The sequence below is a fragment of the Stylophora pistillata genome, chromosome 2 (genome assembly GCF_964205215.1).
Source record: "Stylophora pistillata chromosome 2, jaStyPist1.2, whole genome shotgun sequence".
Classification (NCBI taxonomy): Eukaryota; Metazoa; Cnidaria; class Anthozoa; order Scleractinia; family Pocilloporidae; genus Stylophora; species Stylophora pistillata.
In genome coordinates this window covers 49,399,721-49,416,053 of record NC_142520.1, presented here as the reverse complement: position 1 = coordinate 49,416,053, position 16,333 = coordinate 49,399,721, and the positions used below count along the sequence as shown (strand labels likewise).

The 16,333-nt window shown below is 38.3% G+C and overlaps 3 protein-coding genes across 3 annotated transcripts; 1 reads left to right on the top strand and 2 right to left on the bottom strand.

The window, feature by feature from the left end:
- Nucleotides 1-160: 160 nt before the first annotated feature.
- On the top strand, nt 161-2,946 carry LOC148740065 (uncharacterized). Its single transcript, XM_088748088.1, has 2 exons — nt 161-550; nt 909-2,946. The coding sequence occupies exons 1-2, from the start codon at nt 429-431 to the stop codon at nt 2,191-2,193; spliced, it is 1,407 nt and encodes a 468-aa protein (XP_088604214.1). The 5' UTR covers nt 161-428; the 3' UTR covers nt 2,194-2,946.
- Nucleotides 2,947-2,983: 37 nt separating this feature from the next.
- Nucleotides 2,984-4,508, bottom strand: LOC148740064 (uncharacterized). The gene is made up of 2 exons (XM_088748115.1): nt 4,254-4,508; nt 2,984-4,114 (listed from the first exon to the last, which is right to left on the bottom strand). The coding sequence occupies exons 1-2, from the start codon at nt 4,425-4,427 to the stop codon at nt 3,650-3,652; spliced, it is 639 nt and encodes a 212-aa protein (XP_088604241.1). The 5' UTR covers nt 4,428-4,508; the 3' UTR covers nt 2,984-3,649.
- A 547-nt stretch (nt 4,509-5,055) lies between these two features.
- Nucleotides 5,056-13,008, bottom strand: LOC148740063 (uncharacterized). The gene is made up of 7 exons (XM_088748086.1): nt 12,767-13,008; nt 11,575-11,849; nt 11,209-11,323; nt 10,906-11,028; nt 7,084-7,206; nt 6,690-6,791; nt 5,056-6,335 (listed from the first exon to the last, which is right to left on the bottom strand). The coding sequence occupies exons 1-7, from the start codon at nt 12,867-12,869 to the stop codon at nt 5,707-5,709; spliced, it is 1,470 nt and encodes a 489-aa protein (XP_088604212.1). The 5' UTR covers nt 12,870-13,008; the 3' UTR covers nt 5,056-5,706.
- Between the last annotated feature and the right edge of the window lie 3,325 nt (nt 13,009-16,333).

Below are 16,333 nucleotides of genomic sequence, written 5' to 3'. Positions count from 1 at the left end.
GAAGATGGGGTCTCGTACAACAGATAGGAAAAAAGAAAAAGCAAAGACTAGAAAGTAAAAAAAAAAAGAAAAGAACAACTAATGTGTGAGTTTAGGTTCTCAGGATTGTAAGTCAAAGCGACTTACGTTGTCATGTCTTTCCACTTTGATAATCTCTACAATAGAGTCCTAAAGTGCTTACGTCACGTTTCCATAGCACCGGAATTCTGTGGTCTAAACAAACCAATATGGCGTCCCTAGCGTGACACATTGTCGTTGACCTCGAGCACTTCAAGAGCTATAATAGCGCATTTTATCCTCCAATAATAGAAATAAGATAAAGAGAATCAAGATAACCTTTGGCCTTACTATTGAAGAGTATAATAAGCGGACAAAAGCACCTGGTGAGCAATAATTCGAGTCAAAACGCAACGGAGACGAAGTTTGCGATGGGCCAGTGTTTTCATCCAGATTGCAATCACACATCTGAAAGCCACTGCTGCCGATTCTTTTCGTTTCCAGACCAGAAAAAACATAAAACACTCTATGATAAGTGGATATCATTTGTAAGGTGAGTATTTTTCGAAAAATATATATTTCGATGCTGTACCATCGATTAGAAATAGCTGTTTTTTTTTTTATCTCAAACTGATTCACGATTAGCTGTTTCTCTTTCTTGTCTTATTTGTTTTCTCGCGGCTTTGCCTTTCCTTGTCTTCAGTCTTGATCTAAGATTATTTAGTTACTAAAAAACTATATGATAGTTGTGAGTATCAAAGCTTTTACACTAACTAGTATTAAGTAACAAGCTCAGAGAAATACTCGCTTCGCATTCACGTCTTAGACTACAAGGTTAAGCATGTGACCAACTAAACTTTGGGCTTTTTAAGCGCAAGTATAGTAACTGCTTCTGTCTTTTTCTGTTATAGGAGAGGAGATAGAAAGCCCAGCAAACATTCGCGACTTTGCAGTTGTCACTTTAAAGATGGGCGAAAAGAAAATATGCCAACCATCAGTGACAGAAACAGGCACAAGCTGTTTGATAGTTTGGACTTGCTGCCAGGTACAGGACCAACACCTCCCAGTACACCTACCCCCAAGAAAAAACGGAAAGTGTCTGCCGAGCCCACGAAATTACCAACTGTAGCATCTGTGCTTGAAGAGATTAAAGAGAACTCTGAACCATGTTCCACTGAATGCTCACAAGAGGAAAAGACAAGTTCCAAAGAAGCTCTGCTGTCAATAGAGCTTGATATGACTTCAACAGAACTTGCTAAACACAAGGAAATGTCAAGTTACTATAGTGCAAACTACTCTGCTAAGAGCTTGAGCCCTGAGGTGATACGGATGGAGACAGGTCTACCCACTAAGGATGTTCTTGATATTGTTGTGGGATATGTTTCAAGATTCAAGGGTGAAATAAACTATTATGCTGGATGGAAGGTTGAGGGGATCACACTTGAGGACCAGATATTTATCACTCTGATGAAACTGAAACAAAATTATACCAATCTACATTTAGCCCAGTTGTTTTCATGCAGTGTTGCAACTGTTGCTAACATAGTACTAACTTTTGTCCATGTTTTGCATTCTCTCCTGTTCAAAGACATCATGACAACCGTGCCATCTAGAGAAAAGAACAAGATGTGTTTGCCATCCTCTTTCACTGAGTACAGCAGTTGCCGCATTGTGATTGATTGTACAGACATTGAAATTGCTGCACCTAAGCTCATGTCCCAGCAGAATGCTACAAATTCCAGCTACAGGGGAATGAACTCTTTCAAAGTCATTATAGGGGTTGCCCCAAATGGAGTTATAACCTATGTTAGTGATCTTTTTCCTGGCTCAGTCAGTGACAAGGTCATGGTTAAAGAGTCTGGGTTTTGTAAACATTTGAGTGCTGGTGATCTTGTTCTGGCAGACAAAGGTTTTCTCATCAGCGATGTAGTTCCAAGAGGTGTTTCAGTAAACATACCACCATTTCTCAACAATGGAAAGTTTACAGAGAGTGAGGAAAGGGCGACAAAATCAATAGCTCGATGTCGCATCCACGTAGAGCGTGCAAATGCAAGACTTAAGAGTTTTCGCATCCTTGGCTTCATCCCACCATTTTTGAGGTGCCATGCTGACAAGCTATGCCAACTGTGCTCAGCTCTTGTTAATTTGCAGTATCCATTGATCAAGGATGGCTGCGAAGACTTTGAATTTGACTGAATAGAACTTTTTTTCAACTAAATTATAGTACAATGAGTTTTTAATATTATTTTTGTATTACTAGAAGCCCTACTGTAACAGATCAAATGGTATTGACATAGCTTTGGTCAAAAATATGATGTGGTCAGTTTTACATTTTTCTGATATTCATCTCCTTTATGTTCATTAATACAAACTACTATGTGTTCTGTGAAAATAGATTATAATGAAATCCAGTGACATTCTTAAATTGTCATTTCAACTAAATCCAGGTCAGGGGCATGTGACCAGTATGGAATTCTTTCGTCCAGTAGTTCCAAGTGTGAAAGTCGTGCTGGCTGAAAGGTTTTACTTTTGTGTCTGTGAAGCTGGGAGCCTGAGTCCAGGTGTATAAACCTAAAGCCACACTTAAATTAGCTTTAAGGGATGGTGAGAGGTAGTCAGAAAAAATAACCTGTGCTGCATGGATTTTGTTTTGGCTCCCTCCCCTTCCCTTTGCATTGCTATCCAAGCCTACTTAAGCGTGGCATAAGTTTTATGCACCTGGGCCCTGTTGAGTAACCAGGATAAGTGTTACCAGCTACCAGTAGCCATTGGTTGCAAAAAAAAAATTGTTTAAGCTTGCTTTCAGGAAGAATGTAATTTATTATTAAGTTACTATGCTAAATGGAAAAATGTGGGTTCTTTATCTTGTGTCTCTATCTGAGTGTAGAATATGTAATGTTATATTAAGAAATTAATGTATGAAATTTAAAAAAATACCTTTTAACATAAGCTACTGCCTATTTACATTAGCTCCCACTCCCCCCCCCTCCCCCCCACTTTGATTATGTCCAGCATCTGTGCACCACTTTTCAAAGTTCTCCCTCGGTAATCTTTGGGAATAGTTGATGAAAGTAAAAATCACTCAAGATAGTAATATTGTGCTCCCAAGATTCATCTCATTCAATCTTGATAACAACACTATCCTTTGTGGTCCATACAACAAAGTAGCAGAATTTGCGCTTTGTCAGGAACATCTGGCCTTGACACTGATGCCAGTAAACATGTGTGGTAGACAGCGTATAATTCCCTTCCTTCTCCTCCAAGTAAAAGTCTTTGTGCCCACAAGCTTCCTTGATTGTCGCATTTCGATGTGTGTAGGGGCACTTACACTCAATCACCGAGTCGTCTCCCACAAGTCCATCAGGGGAAGCACCCAGAACTCCCGACTCGAGTAGCCAAAGGCCGGTCTGTACAGGTGTAAAGTTTGTGATGTTGGTGAAGGACTTCAGGGCCTCAGTCTCATTGTCCTGTCCCCATGCAATTGCTTTAACTGCACTCAAGTTGTATTCCCCAAGTAGTCGCTTGATAAGAGACGGTGTAACTCTTTTTGCCTGGAGGACGGAGCCAAAATTACTAGCAGTCAGGCGGCCTCTACGAGCTTGGTGCCATGCAGGGCTGTTTCGCTGGCCAGCCGTGAGGGTGCTCACAACATTTATGGTTCTCTAGCTAGCTCCTCTACTTTGGCATTCTCAATCAAGTACTCTAATTGTTTTTCCTTCGTAGATGCCATAAGGAAACCTTCTGAGTAAATGATATCCTCAATCGTCTTGATCGAGAGAGGGGTAGCAGGTTGTGGTTCGGGACTCAAGATCCAGCAGGTCCCTGTAAATTTGCCATAGCGCTTTAGTTCGCTGTACAGCCACATCCGATCTTCTCGGCTAGGATCGCGCGCCAAAGGGCTGTAATCCTTCTTCTTCTTCGGTGGCGCTGGAAACATCTGGCTTGCAGACTGTACGCTTTCTGCCTTTCGCTTTCGTTTCCATTGGCATTCCAGGTCCGTCCTGCTAAGGTTATGGATGCCATAAATAAATATGGCTGCCGCGTGACTGCACTTGAACTCGCCGCGAGGACACTCGCATTCTGTGTTTTTTATTTCAAGGTTTTCATCGAGATAAATCTGATAAAAAGATAATTCGAAACAGACACGTAAGTTGCAATATATATTCCGCAATATAAACATTAAATTGGAGGTGAAATCGGGGTTGGGAGTTCTTCGAATTGAACATACGTGTTGTGATCCCAAATTGGCAACTTACTGTGACTTTGTAGTCCTTATTTTTCATGCTTGCTTGGACTTCACCTTTGATAACTCCCCTGGAATAAATAAAGCTTTGGACATGGTCGGATTTGAAGTGGTTTTCTCCGCGATCAAGCGATTTCTGCTCTCCAGAAAAGAAAGAAACGAGTGAGCATATCGATAAAGACGCCATGTTTGAAGTATGAGTTTAAACTGTTTAGACCAGAAAAAAATGCTGTCATGGCAACGTGACGTCACACTTTAGGACTCTATAGGTTGGGGTTGTATTCGTCAGAAAGATCACCGCGTGAGTCCATAGCAGAATTCTTATGTAAGGCTACCATTAGCAAAATGATTAGTTCAAGGATGGTTACTGATTTTCAGTTTTAAATTAGCTCAAAAACGTTCAGCAACTGGATAATCCGTGCGGAGGGGGGAGGGGGGGGGGGGGGCTGAGGTATGCATGTGTTGGGTCTGTGCCGCTGGCTTCTTAGAACTCCTACTCAATTATAGTTGATTATATCGCCACTTATAGACTCCATTTTGGTCGCTTTTGGGAAAATGTAAACATCGTTTAAGCCATGAACCTTTCCATTTTGAAATCCCTAATTAGCAGAATTTTCTTACCCTCAAAAGCCCGAAAATGTGCGATCCATTCCAATAACTCTATTAAAAATGCACCTTTATATTTTAGTTTATCCAGTAGTGAAAATGCAGTACCATTCATGGGCACATTACCCTTAGCGAATAACAGAGAATCCCCCCCCCCCCATTATATTCATGACAAAGTTAGCAGAATTAAGCAAGATGCCGTAATCAGAGACTGACACTATTCTTAAGCTGTCTCATTGGTAGTCCAGATTTTAGTTCCAGGCCTCCTACTGGTACGCTGAACCATTGAAGGTTCAATTGATCAATGGCCTAGAATACTTGAACATAATAAGTAGACTATATCTAAATTTTTCAAATTGTTCAGTAGATACTATACGTCAAGGAAAAAGTTTTTATTCATCTGGTTATTCATTTTTTTTATGCCAATTTAACAAAACACGAACTATTTTATATAGCTTAAGAAATCTCTTGATGAAGTAACCGATGAACTGATTAAACATATCTTGCATATTTTATGTCTGATATCACTTAACAATCATCAATGAATACTTAACATTTCCTTGAGATCGATGAGTCGTAAGTCTGACATAAATTAATTTTACTGAAGTTGATTTTCTCGAAAAGTTCTAATAGTAATTAATTTGCTGCTTGTACAGATCATAGGATGTTTAAAGCGTTGCAGCGGGGGTGATGGTCAAGTTATTTTAACTTTGCTACGAGAGGGGAAAGATGCGCTATTACTAACCATTTTAAGATGTTCATCTAACTTGGATTAAAAAGTGACATTAAATGAATAATTTCATTCTCTATAAAGTTCTTTAGCTCTAAACTAAGTTTGAAAAATGAAGAGCTGATTATTTTTAACGGATCCATAAGTTCAACGAGTAGGACTGGGATGGAGCAGCTCTAGTAAGAGCATTATAACCAAAGTCATATTCAGTCTCGCTGGTTCCTAAGTCAACAAAAGAAGAAGAACCAGTTTCTGTGATTCCAATCCCATGATCTGCACGTGCACATCTACTTCCTCCTCCACCAATCATCATTACTGATCCATCACCACTACTCCAGTCACACCAGAAGCCGATCTTGTCTGCGCTTTGGATGTTTCCATTGCATTCAGCCTGTTGAAAGCCGTCTGTTGACTTGTACTGTCCGCCATATTGAACCGTACAACTTCCCAGACACCGATCACTGGCCCAGACTTTGCCATTTCTAAAGTCGCCATAACTTGTGATTTTCGATCGGAATGTTTGTCCACCCAAACAGTTACCCATGGTCTGTAAGAGAGGGGTGTGGCTGGGGTCGTCACTGCGCGTGATTTTTATTTTGCTACCGCTGACCGACCAAAAGGCTGTTGAGATCATATCTTTGTTCACTGAAGGGTCGTTTGTCTCTCCAGTGGCAATTTGCTGGTCATACCACCACTCACCATCATCACGCATCCAATTCTTGCCATCGCTGTTTGAGAATCGAGCGATAAGAGTCCAGCCTGCAAAGAAAGAACATTTCCTATCTTTTCTGTTTCTAATAACAATGCATGGATAGTTTAATCTTATTTCTAAGTCTTTCTGGATGGCCATATCGAAAAGGATATTAATTTATTCTTTTTCTAGCTTTTAACAAGTTGTGCAATGGTTTCAACCTTCTTCTGTTTTTCTTGGCGTAATTATTAAAATAAATTAACCATAAGAAATTTTCTGGTGACCACAAAGGAAATATATTTATAAAAAATTAAATTATTAATTTGACAAAACTCGCAGGGAGGAAATAGCTATAGCTTAATTAGTTAACTGACTCTAAGTGGTGTGATTAACAGATTAAGAACAAATAGGGTTACTCATACATGTTTTCCCACTTTTACAAGAACAGTTGTAGGAACCATAAGTGTTCTGGCAATTGGCGTTAACGTCACAAGGCCAGAGGGATGCATTGCACTCGTCAATATCTGAAGGAAAATAGAAATTAACCTTTGGGTAAATTTACAAGAGAATTTGGAAATCAATGATAATAATAGGAAAGCGGTTAACAGCTGAAATTTTAGGCACTATCCGATTGGGGAGGAGAATTACAACGTCAGTTAAGTATGAAGCAGTCATGTAAATGTACACTAAATTTTGTTTCATCAGTTACACAATGTCCCCATTTGCATGGTTCACGCAAACGCAGACGTTGCTGTATGTCTTCTTCCAATGTTTTACATTCTTCTGACTAACAGATCAGCAACAAATAGGGTTTACCTGTACATGTTTTTCCATTCCCAATAAATCCACTTTTACAGGAACAACTGTAGGAGCCGTTAGTGTTGTGGCAGTCTGCATTAATGTCACAAGGCCGAATGGAAGTACTGCACTCGTCAATATCTGCAAGGGCAAAACGATATTAATTTTTGGCAAAATGAACAAAAGAGTTTGGAAGTATACGTTAACGACAGGAATGCGGTAAACAGCTAAGCTCTGAGTCAAATCCAGTCGTGAAAGAGAAATATAATGTTAGAGAGCTAGAGCTTCGTAATGGCTGGTCGGTTGTGTTCATCTGGCTCTGTGATGATTTACCTCCTAACTTGTCTAATGGTGCTCCATTTCTCAAGAAAGCTTTAAATACTTTCGGAAGATGGTCACCTTTCGCGTTTGGAAGCTGGTAGGTACGCAACTAAATGAGAGTAAACTTTTCTTCCGAATCCCGAGCCACCTTTTGCTCCTCCTTGCAGTACGAAAGGCTTAAGAATTTACCATCTAAATAACCACAGTCAGGGTTTACGAAACAAACTGGATGGATTACGCCTATTTTTTTAATTAGCGTGAACCCTACATTCTTCCTTTAAACGAAACATGGCTTGACGAGAGTATCACAGATAAACAACACCTTCCTGACTACAACATAATTAGAAGAGATAGAGATTGTTTTGGAGGCGACGTGGCGGTTTATATTGCCCACCATCTACAGTTCAACTTTATAGATATGAAAATAGTTCAGATATTGAAGCGCTTTGATTTGAACTTACGCCGCCTAATTTCAACAAAATCTTGTTCGGCAGCCAATACAGGTCACCAAGTTCGGATGCTTCTGCTTTCTTTGGTGAAACTGAAACGATGTTAACGAACTATTCAAAGGATGATAATGAAGTCACTCTTTTGGGGACTTTAATTCGAACATTGCTTTGAATTCATCTGGCCATCAACCGAAAGCAAAGAACTTCTGACGTATCACCAGTACCTTGCTTTTGACGAAAATCAGTAATTACTGAATACGTGAGAATCACTGAACATTCCAGAACTATAATGGAATTATTCTTCACTACAAGGCTCGAACTTTATCCCTCCTGTGTAATTTTGAATATATCAACAAAGTTGAAATGGTAATTAACCCGTTAGCCCTTCGCTTCGACGAAGGGCTAACGCTCGAAACGTCACCTTTTATAATCGTAACGGTGGCCAATTTACCATTTCAACTTTGTTGATACATTCAAATTATTTCGTTACCCCCATCGACTCAGCCTTAAATAGTTTCTTTAGAAACTATCAGCCTTTATTCCTGTGTAATTTTGGTTGGATTTTCCGATCAGTGCGCCATTTTTGGAATTAGAACGGTTCACAAAATAAAACTCCCTACACTAAAGACAGTTAAGGCGAAAAACTATATACATTATGATCTTGAAATATTCTGAGTAGGCTTGAATTGTATCCCTTAGGATGTTGTTGAATTTGGATCAAATCCAGATGATGCCTGGAATCCTTTTAAGATTTTTTTTGTCAGTAGCTAATAGTAACGCGCAAGTTGTCACCCGTCGTGTGCGCGGGAGATCGTTAACCTAGATCACACCTACTGTAAAAGATTTGATGAAAAGGCGCGATTATCATCACAAGAAAGCTATTCATACTAGCAATTAGCCTCACTGGAGTAGTTACAAAAGGCTACGAAATGCTGTGTCGATGAAACTTCGTAAAGAAAAACCAAACTAGTATTAAAAGCAGTTAAGTGAAAAACAAGACTCGCGGGAATTGTGGAAAACTTTAAATGCGCTTTTACCAAACAAAAAACAACTATTTTTAAATCAGGAACACGGAACGATAAGAATAATTATCGGCCGATCTCATTCCTTCCCAAAGTATCAAAGATCTTAGAGGGTGCTATTCAGGTTCAATTCTTGACTTTTTTAACTGTACATCCACCGATCAGGTTTCCACAGGAAACACTCCAGGGAAACTTCAGACTGAGGTTTATCTCACCGATCTTATTTGGATCACATGGATAGACAAATAGCTACTGGCACTGTGTTAATTGACTTGAAAAAAGCTTTTGACTTAGTAGACCGTGAATGTTTACTCTACAAGCTAGAAAACTACGGAGTCAGAGGAAGCACGCTGGAATGGTTCCGGGACTATCTTCCGACACGAACACAAAGGGTACATTTTGAAAAGGACTTGTTCTCCAGCCAAGTCATCCAATTTGGTGTTCCGCAGGGCTCAATTGTAGGGCTTCTTCTTTCTGTTTTATACATAAATGACCTGCCTCAGTGGTTAGAAAACTGTTTCATTAATATGTATGCGGATAACACTGTGGTATACGCTACGAGTCCTTGTACTTTGGTAATAAATAAGGTAGTACAGGATGATTTAAATCGAGTAGCGCAATGGATGGAAAGTAACAAGCTTATGTTAAATCAGAGTAAGTTGACAAGATCTCGCAAAATCGCCTAATTTTTGTATCCAGCTCACGTCAAGGTCTTAGAAAGGGTAGCCAAATTTAACTATTTGGGTGTTGTATTGGAAGAAACACTTAGTTGTAAAGATCACCGATGTGGCCTGGGGTGAAATCTCAGAAGGATGTTGCAAAGAGCTTCAGCGCTTACAAAACCGTGCGGCTCGAATTATTCTTCGAAGGAAAACTTCAAAAGACACTCTCAACGAGCTTAACTGATTAAGGTTAGCCTGTAGAAGGAAATTGCATAAAAGTACTTTAGCGCTTAAATAATTTGGTTCCGAAATATCTTACTCAGCTTTTTACAAGGAATAGGGCTTTTCATGATCAGGCGACTCGAAGAAGAAACGACCTGTACCAAGAGAACTTTTAAGTATGAAGGAACAATCTATTTTAACGTTTATATTAAGAGTGCCCCCTTCCTGGATTAATTTTAAAAGTTTGATTATTAGATATTTTTTATTTGTAACCTTTCTCCTTTAGAAATCTATTAACATGTTATCATATTTGTGTATTTTAGCCCTTTAAATGTTATTTAATAATAATAATAATAATAATAATAATGATAATAACCTTTATTTTAAGAGGGTGAAACAAATTACTTTTGAAAAGTATTCTCCCTAGTGGCCCTCTAAAACGCCCACTCATCCCCCCACCCATCCCACCCACTCATCCCCCCACCCATCCCACCCACCCATCCCACCCACCCATCCCCCACCCATCCCACCCACCCACCCCACCCCATGGGAGGACATCCATCACACATTTATCTCGTGTGTGGAAAATTAACGTCTCCTACCCCTACTCTGCAGGAGACGGGACCTCCATTAATTCGTTCCTATCCGAGAAGACTAGAATATCTAACCATTTATTGATCTTATAGAAAGGTACAAAAATTCTTCACAATTATTTTAAGACCCTGAGTATTGGTCCGGCCGGGGGTCGAACCCTCGACCTCCCGCACAACAGTCCAGCGCTCTATACATTGAGTTAACCGGGAGGCAGTTAGCTCAATTAATTATAATTTTTACTCCAATTGATTATAATTTTTATTCCAATTGATCATAATTTTTACTCCAATTTTAAATTTTCAAATTGTACATATCTTTATTTCCATGGGCCCCTATGGATACCAGGCTCGTTGCTGAATGGGCTACCCTTTTTAAATAAACTCACTTACTCAGTTACTAGCTAAGTTTGAAGCAGTTAATGAAATATGCACTAAATTGTGTCTCCCCAGTCACACAATCTTCCCAGGCGTATTCTTTCGCGCAAAAACCAACGTAACTGTACGTTTTCTCGTACTGTGTAGCGAATTTCACATTGTTATGACAAACAGATTAAAAACAGATAGGGTTTACCTGTACATGTTTTTCCATTCCCAATAAATCCACTTTTGCAGGAACAGCTGTAGGAGCCGTAGGTGTTGTGACAGTCTGCATTAACTTCACAAGGCCGAATGGAAGTACTGCACTCGTCAATATCTGAAGGAAAAATGAAATTAACTTTTGGGTAAATTAACAGGAGAATTTGGAAATATACGATAACAGCAGGATAACAGTAAACAACTAAGATTTGGGGCAGTCTCCTGTTGGCGAATAGAATATTACATTGTCAGTTAAGCTTGAAGCAGTCTTGTAAATGGATTATTAATTGTGTCTTACCCGTTTCACAATGTTCCCCAGTGTATCCTCTCGCGCAAACACACACGTAACCGTTCTTCTCGTACTGTGGAGCACATTTCCCATGGTTCTGACAAGGCCAACTGATACATGGAGACTAAAGCAAAACGTATAGCAATGAGAAACAAACGCGGGTGATATGGAATAAGCTTGACAGTCATAATAAATATTATTATGAGCCGTCTTTACAAATAGAGTTAGTATCCGTTAGTTGACCTTCCTCGCTAATGACCTCTCTCCTTATTTCTGCAATCAACCCCACTCCATACGCACGAAATCGTGTGTAATTCCTCTCCTTTTCCATTTGAAACTTTTGATACAGAGTGAACACATTTTATTACAACTTACTGCGATACTATAGTGATGATGACTCTGGTAAGAGATAATTTTGTCTGAGTTGTTGTAGATATCCGATGGAAGCAATTCGCACAGAACTTTGCCATTGATATCATGAAATGCGGCCAGGTTGAAAGAGAAACATGACGAAATATTGACACAAGCAAATCCACAATCACTGTCATCCATAACATAATCCAAACCAATACTGGTGACGTTGAGGTAGGAAAACTTGTGACGCTCAAAGTTGATATAAGCCATTCCTTTATCGGTGACGTCTTTTGTTTCTAGTAAGGACACATAGATTGAAAAAAACATTATTTCAAAGTATTTTGCTCATGCTCAATATCTTATCAGAATTCTAAAACACTTACGCACAATAAGAAGCTCGCGTTAAAAAAAAAAAACAAAAACAAAAACCATTATTACTAGTACATGGAAACAAGTCCTTGAAGGTTTGGGAAGTCTAAAGATCATTTTCTGCCGGAGTTGTATGCTACTATATTTCACCATTCAACCGAAGTCTGATCAGTTCCCTCATCTTTGAGTAAAGCAATTCTATAGCAAACTGTAAGGAGCTTGCCAGAATTTAAAACGACATGTCAAAGTGGTAAAAGTTTTGATATCTTACAAAAATACGTTCAGGTAAGTCCTTTAACTTCTAGTTGCGAGTAAAACTGGCTAGCGACTGAACTGACCTCAGGTGTCTTCTTGGTGTAATTATATATTTTTTTTTAATATGGTTTGCTAAAACTTTTATAGTATCGATCTTGCTTTCGTTTTCCCGACTTAGCCGCAAGAGTAAGAAATTGAACGCAGAAAATGATTTTGTCAAGTATAAATATCTTGAAGGTTAGTATGTGTCATACTTAGTATGCGGGATCTGTTTCACGTAACTTGAAGTGAATCGCTAGCTAAGAGAGAAATAATGACGATGCATGAGGATTGACAGCTTAGCAAGTGTCACTTTTATCGTTGCTCACCTTAAAAAGGATCAAATATTTCTTAAGAGAACTCGTATTATCATTGGCAACGATTTTGAACACTTTACCTAAGAAGTACAAGCTGGAATTATTTTCCCATACTCCTGTACCCTCGAAAAAAAGATCTTCATTGCACTCAAAAGTGGGAGAAAGTTAATGCCTGAACCAGGAAAAATATTGAGTTTACGATGTAACCAAAAAGATAATAACAATTGTATCACCTTCATCTGCAACAGCCCAGCAATGATACCATCCTACCAAAAACACAAACGCAAAACTGAAGGGAAGTACAGTGAAAAAGAGGCTTCGCTTTTTAAAATACATCTAAAAAATATCACTGATGTGATAGGCAGTGACAGACTTTTCGTACATCAACGCTGCTTTTAGTTAGTTAAACGACTTGACATCAAGATCGTGCGCCCCAATTTAACAACCATAAGAAGACTACTGCACACATTTGTTCTGCGACACAAAGCATTAATATTTAAAGTAAATCAGCATAACAAATCATTTACTGCACCCCTTAGGATAAATCAGTTATCAAAAATAAAGTCACGTTGCTAAAAAGTCAGAATGTTCGTACCCTAACACTTTTAAATAGTTACACGACTTGAAATTAAGATTGTGCGCCCTGATTTGACGACCATAAGAAGACTACGTACCGTCACGCATTTGTTTTTACGATCCAAAGCATTAATATTTAAAGTAAATCGGCACGCCTTAGGATACATCAGTCATCAAAAAAAAAGTCACGTTCAAGATAAAAAGTGATTCTTTAATATATGGATTTTTTTTTTCAACCAGCATTTGGGTGCGAAATCCAACATAACATCTTCTGCCGACATAACATCTTTTGGCAGTTAACTGCCAAAAGCGGTAAACAATTTTTGTTTTCTAAAATGTCTTGCCTTTATTTGGTTGGAATAAGGCAGGCGCTTTTGTATCAAAATATAAAAGTGAAACAAGCTGTAATTACAAGAAGGGAATAATATATCTAGCGCGCGTAGCCTTTGTGCTCGTTCTTTGTTTAACTTAATAGAACTTGCTTCGTTTTTAATTTTGTAACTCGAGATAATGAAAAACAATCCTATTTACGTCTTAAAGACTGATAGTTTCTAAAGAAACTGTTTGGGGCTGCGTCGGTGGGGGTAACGAAATCATTTGAATATATCAACAAAGTTGAAATGGTAAATTGGCCACCGTTACGATTATAAAAGCTGACGTTTCGAGCGTTAGCTCCGCTCCGACGAAGGGCTAACGCTCGAAACGTCAGCTTTTATAATCGCAACGGTGGCCAATTAACCATTTCAACTTTGTTGATATATTCAAATTATTTCGTTACTCCCTCTCACGCAGCTCCAAACAGTTTCGTTAGAAACTATCAGCCTTTATTCATTTAAATTGATTATGCTGAATTTTGTTTTCGCATAAAAGTTTCTTAGGAAAATTCATTACTCGACGAGGGAATTCCGCATTAAATTCCTCGCGAAAACCGATATCGCACGAATTGTATAATTGAATAAATACAAGAAAAAAAAAAAAAAAAAAAAGAAACAGCGTTACCTATAGCTGTTATGTATACGTAGATGCGAAACAATATCACTTAGCCTCGTTTTCAAATCGCATGTCCACGCTAAATACTTCGCCTCGTTAACCAATCAGATAGCTAGATTTAATTCAACGATGCAATTCTAAAGGCAATTAATTTGTTTCCAGTGAAAATCTAAAGATGTCTAAGGAACGTAGCGTTGCGGCTGGGGTGATGGTCAAGTTATTTTATCTTTGCTATGGGAGGAAAAGGTTTGCTATTACTGACCATTTTTAAATGCTCATTTAACTTAAATCACAAATCATCCTCTACAAAGTTCGTTAGTTCTAAACTAAGTTTGAAAAAATAAAGGCCTGATTATTATTAACGGATCCATAAGTTCAAAGAATAGGACTGTGATGGAACGTTTCCTGTGACAGCATCATAACCAAAGTCATATTCGGTCGCGCTGGTTCCTAAGTCAACAAAAGAAGAAGAGCCAGTTTCTGTGATTCCAATCCCATGATCTGCACGTGCACAGCAACTTCCTCCTCCACCAATCATCATCACTGATCTGCAGCATACATTTGTCTCTGCGACCCAAAGCATTAATATTTAAAGTGAATCGGCGTTATAAATTATTTACTGCACGCCTTAGGATAAATCGGTTATCAAAAGTAAAGTCACTTTCATGATAAAAAGTGATTCTTCAATATATAGATTTTTTTCAACCAACATTTGGGTACGAAATCCAACATACGATCTTTATCTCTAGAGAGAGTTAACTGCTAAAGGTGGAAAACAATTGTTGTTTTCTAAAATGTCATTCCTTTATTTAGTTGAAATGAGGCATTATTAAAAACTGGACCATTGGATAATGCATTTCAAGACTTTTTATTGGCTCAGCCATTATGGTGTATGAGCCAATATACGATAATCTAATATCTGTACATTGTAACATCCGGTTTCTTCTTACAAAATAAAGTCCAGACGATTTGTCTAATATCTTGAGGGCGTTTTTAATAAAACAATTATTCCACTCGCGCTTGTTGGATATGAGATGATAATAGCCAACTCGGCGCTACGCGCCTCGTTGGCTATCATCTCATATCCAACGCGCACTCGTGGAATATCTGTTAGATATACAAAGCGCGCGTAGCCTTAGTGCGTTCTCATTTTTTTTAGCGTAATTAATAGAACTTGCCTCATTTTTTGTAACTCAAGATAATGAAAAATAATTTTATATACGTCGTGGCTGATTAACTTAAATGCACGCAAATTACTTAAAAGGCCGCTTTGACTGAAAGAAGGAAAATCAACGTTTTCATTCAAACTGAGATATTTGGTGCGAAATCCAGCATAACATGTTCAGCACAGAGAGCCAACTTCTAAAAGCGGTAAACAACTGTTATTTTCTAACATTTTTTGGCCTTTATTTTGTTGGAATAAGGCAGGTGCTTTCGTAGCTAAATGTAGAAGTGAAACAAGCTGTAATTACAAGAAGGGAATAATATGCATAACGCACGTAGCCTTTGTGCGTTTTTAATTTTGTTTAACTTAATTAACAGAACTTGCGTCATTTTTTGTAACTCGAAATAATGAAAAACAATCTTATCTACGTCTTAGCTGATTAACTTAAATGCGCGCAAGTTACTTTGAAGGCAACTATAAATGAAAGAAGGAAAATCAGCGTTTTCATTCTAACCGAGATATAATGCGTGCTATACCTGTAAAAATAAGCATTTTCTTAAAGCTTAATAAACACTTATTTCGGATATTTAATCTAATTTTATGATTGAACAGAATTGGAGCTTATTCTTCCTTGCTGAGACGTATTACAACATATGTTTCTTTGACGACGCATTTTAACAAACACGCTTCTATTTTATCGGAACGTGACCTACACATGTTGATCTGAAAAAAACGTGTCTGGAATTTTTATTTTAACACCTCGTTAATTTTTAGCCATCCTTTTAACTTCAAAGTAGCGCTTTTGAGCGAAGTTTTCAAAGCAGACGCTATATCTCAAGAAGTAAAGCAAAAATCGAAACTCCGGGACATCCTTTTAGGTTCATTATACATCCAAATGTCACGAAAATTAACCGAATAACAACCGAGAATAAACTACCAATAGATCAGAGCTCATACCAAAAACACTTAGATAAGAAACAGTGACTTAACATTTTTTTATAACATAACCAAAGTTAAGCGGAGTGTAGCTGTTTGATGTTTTGTTGGTGTTTGTTTGTGTGTTTGTTTG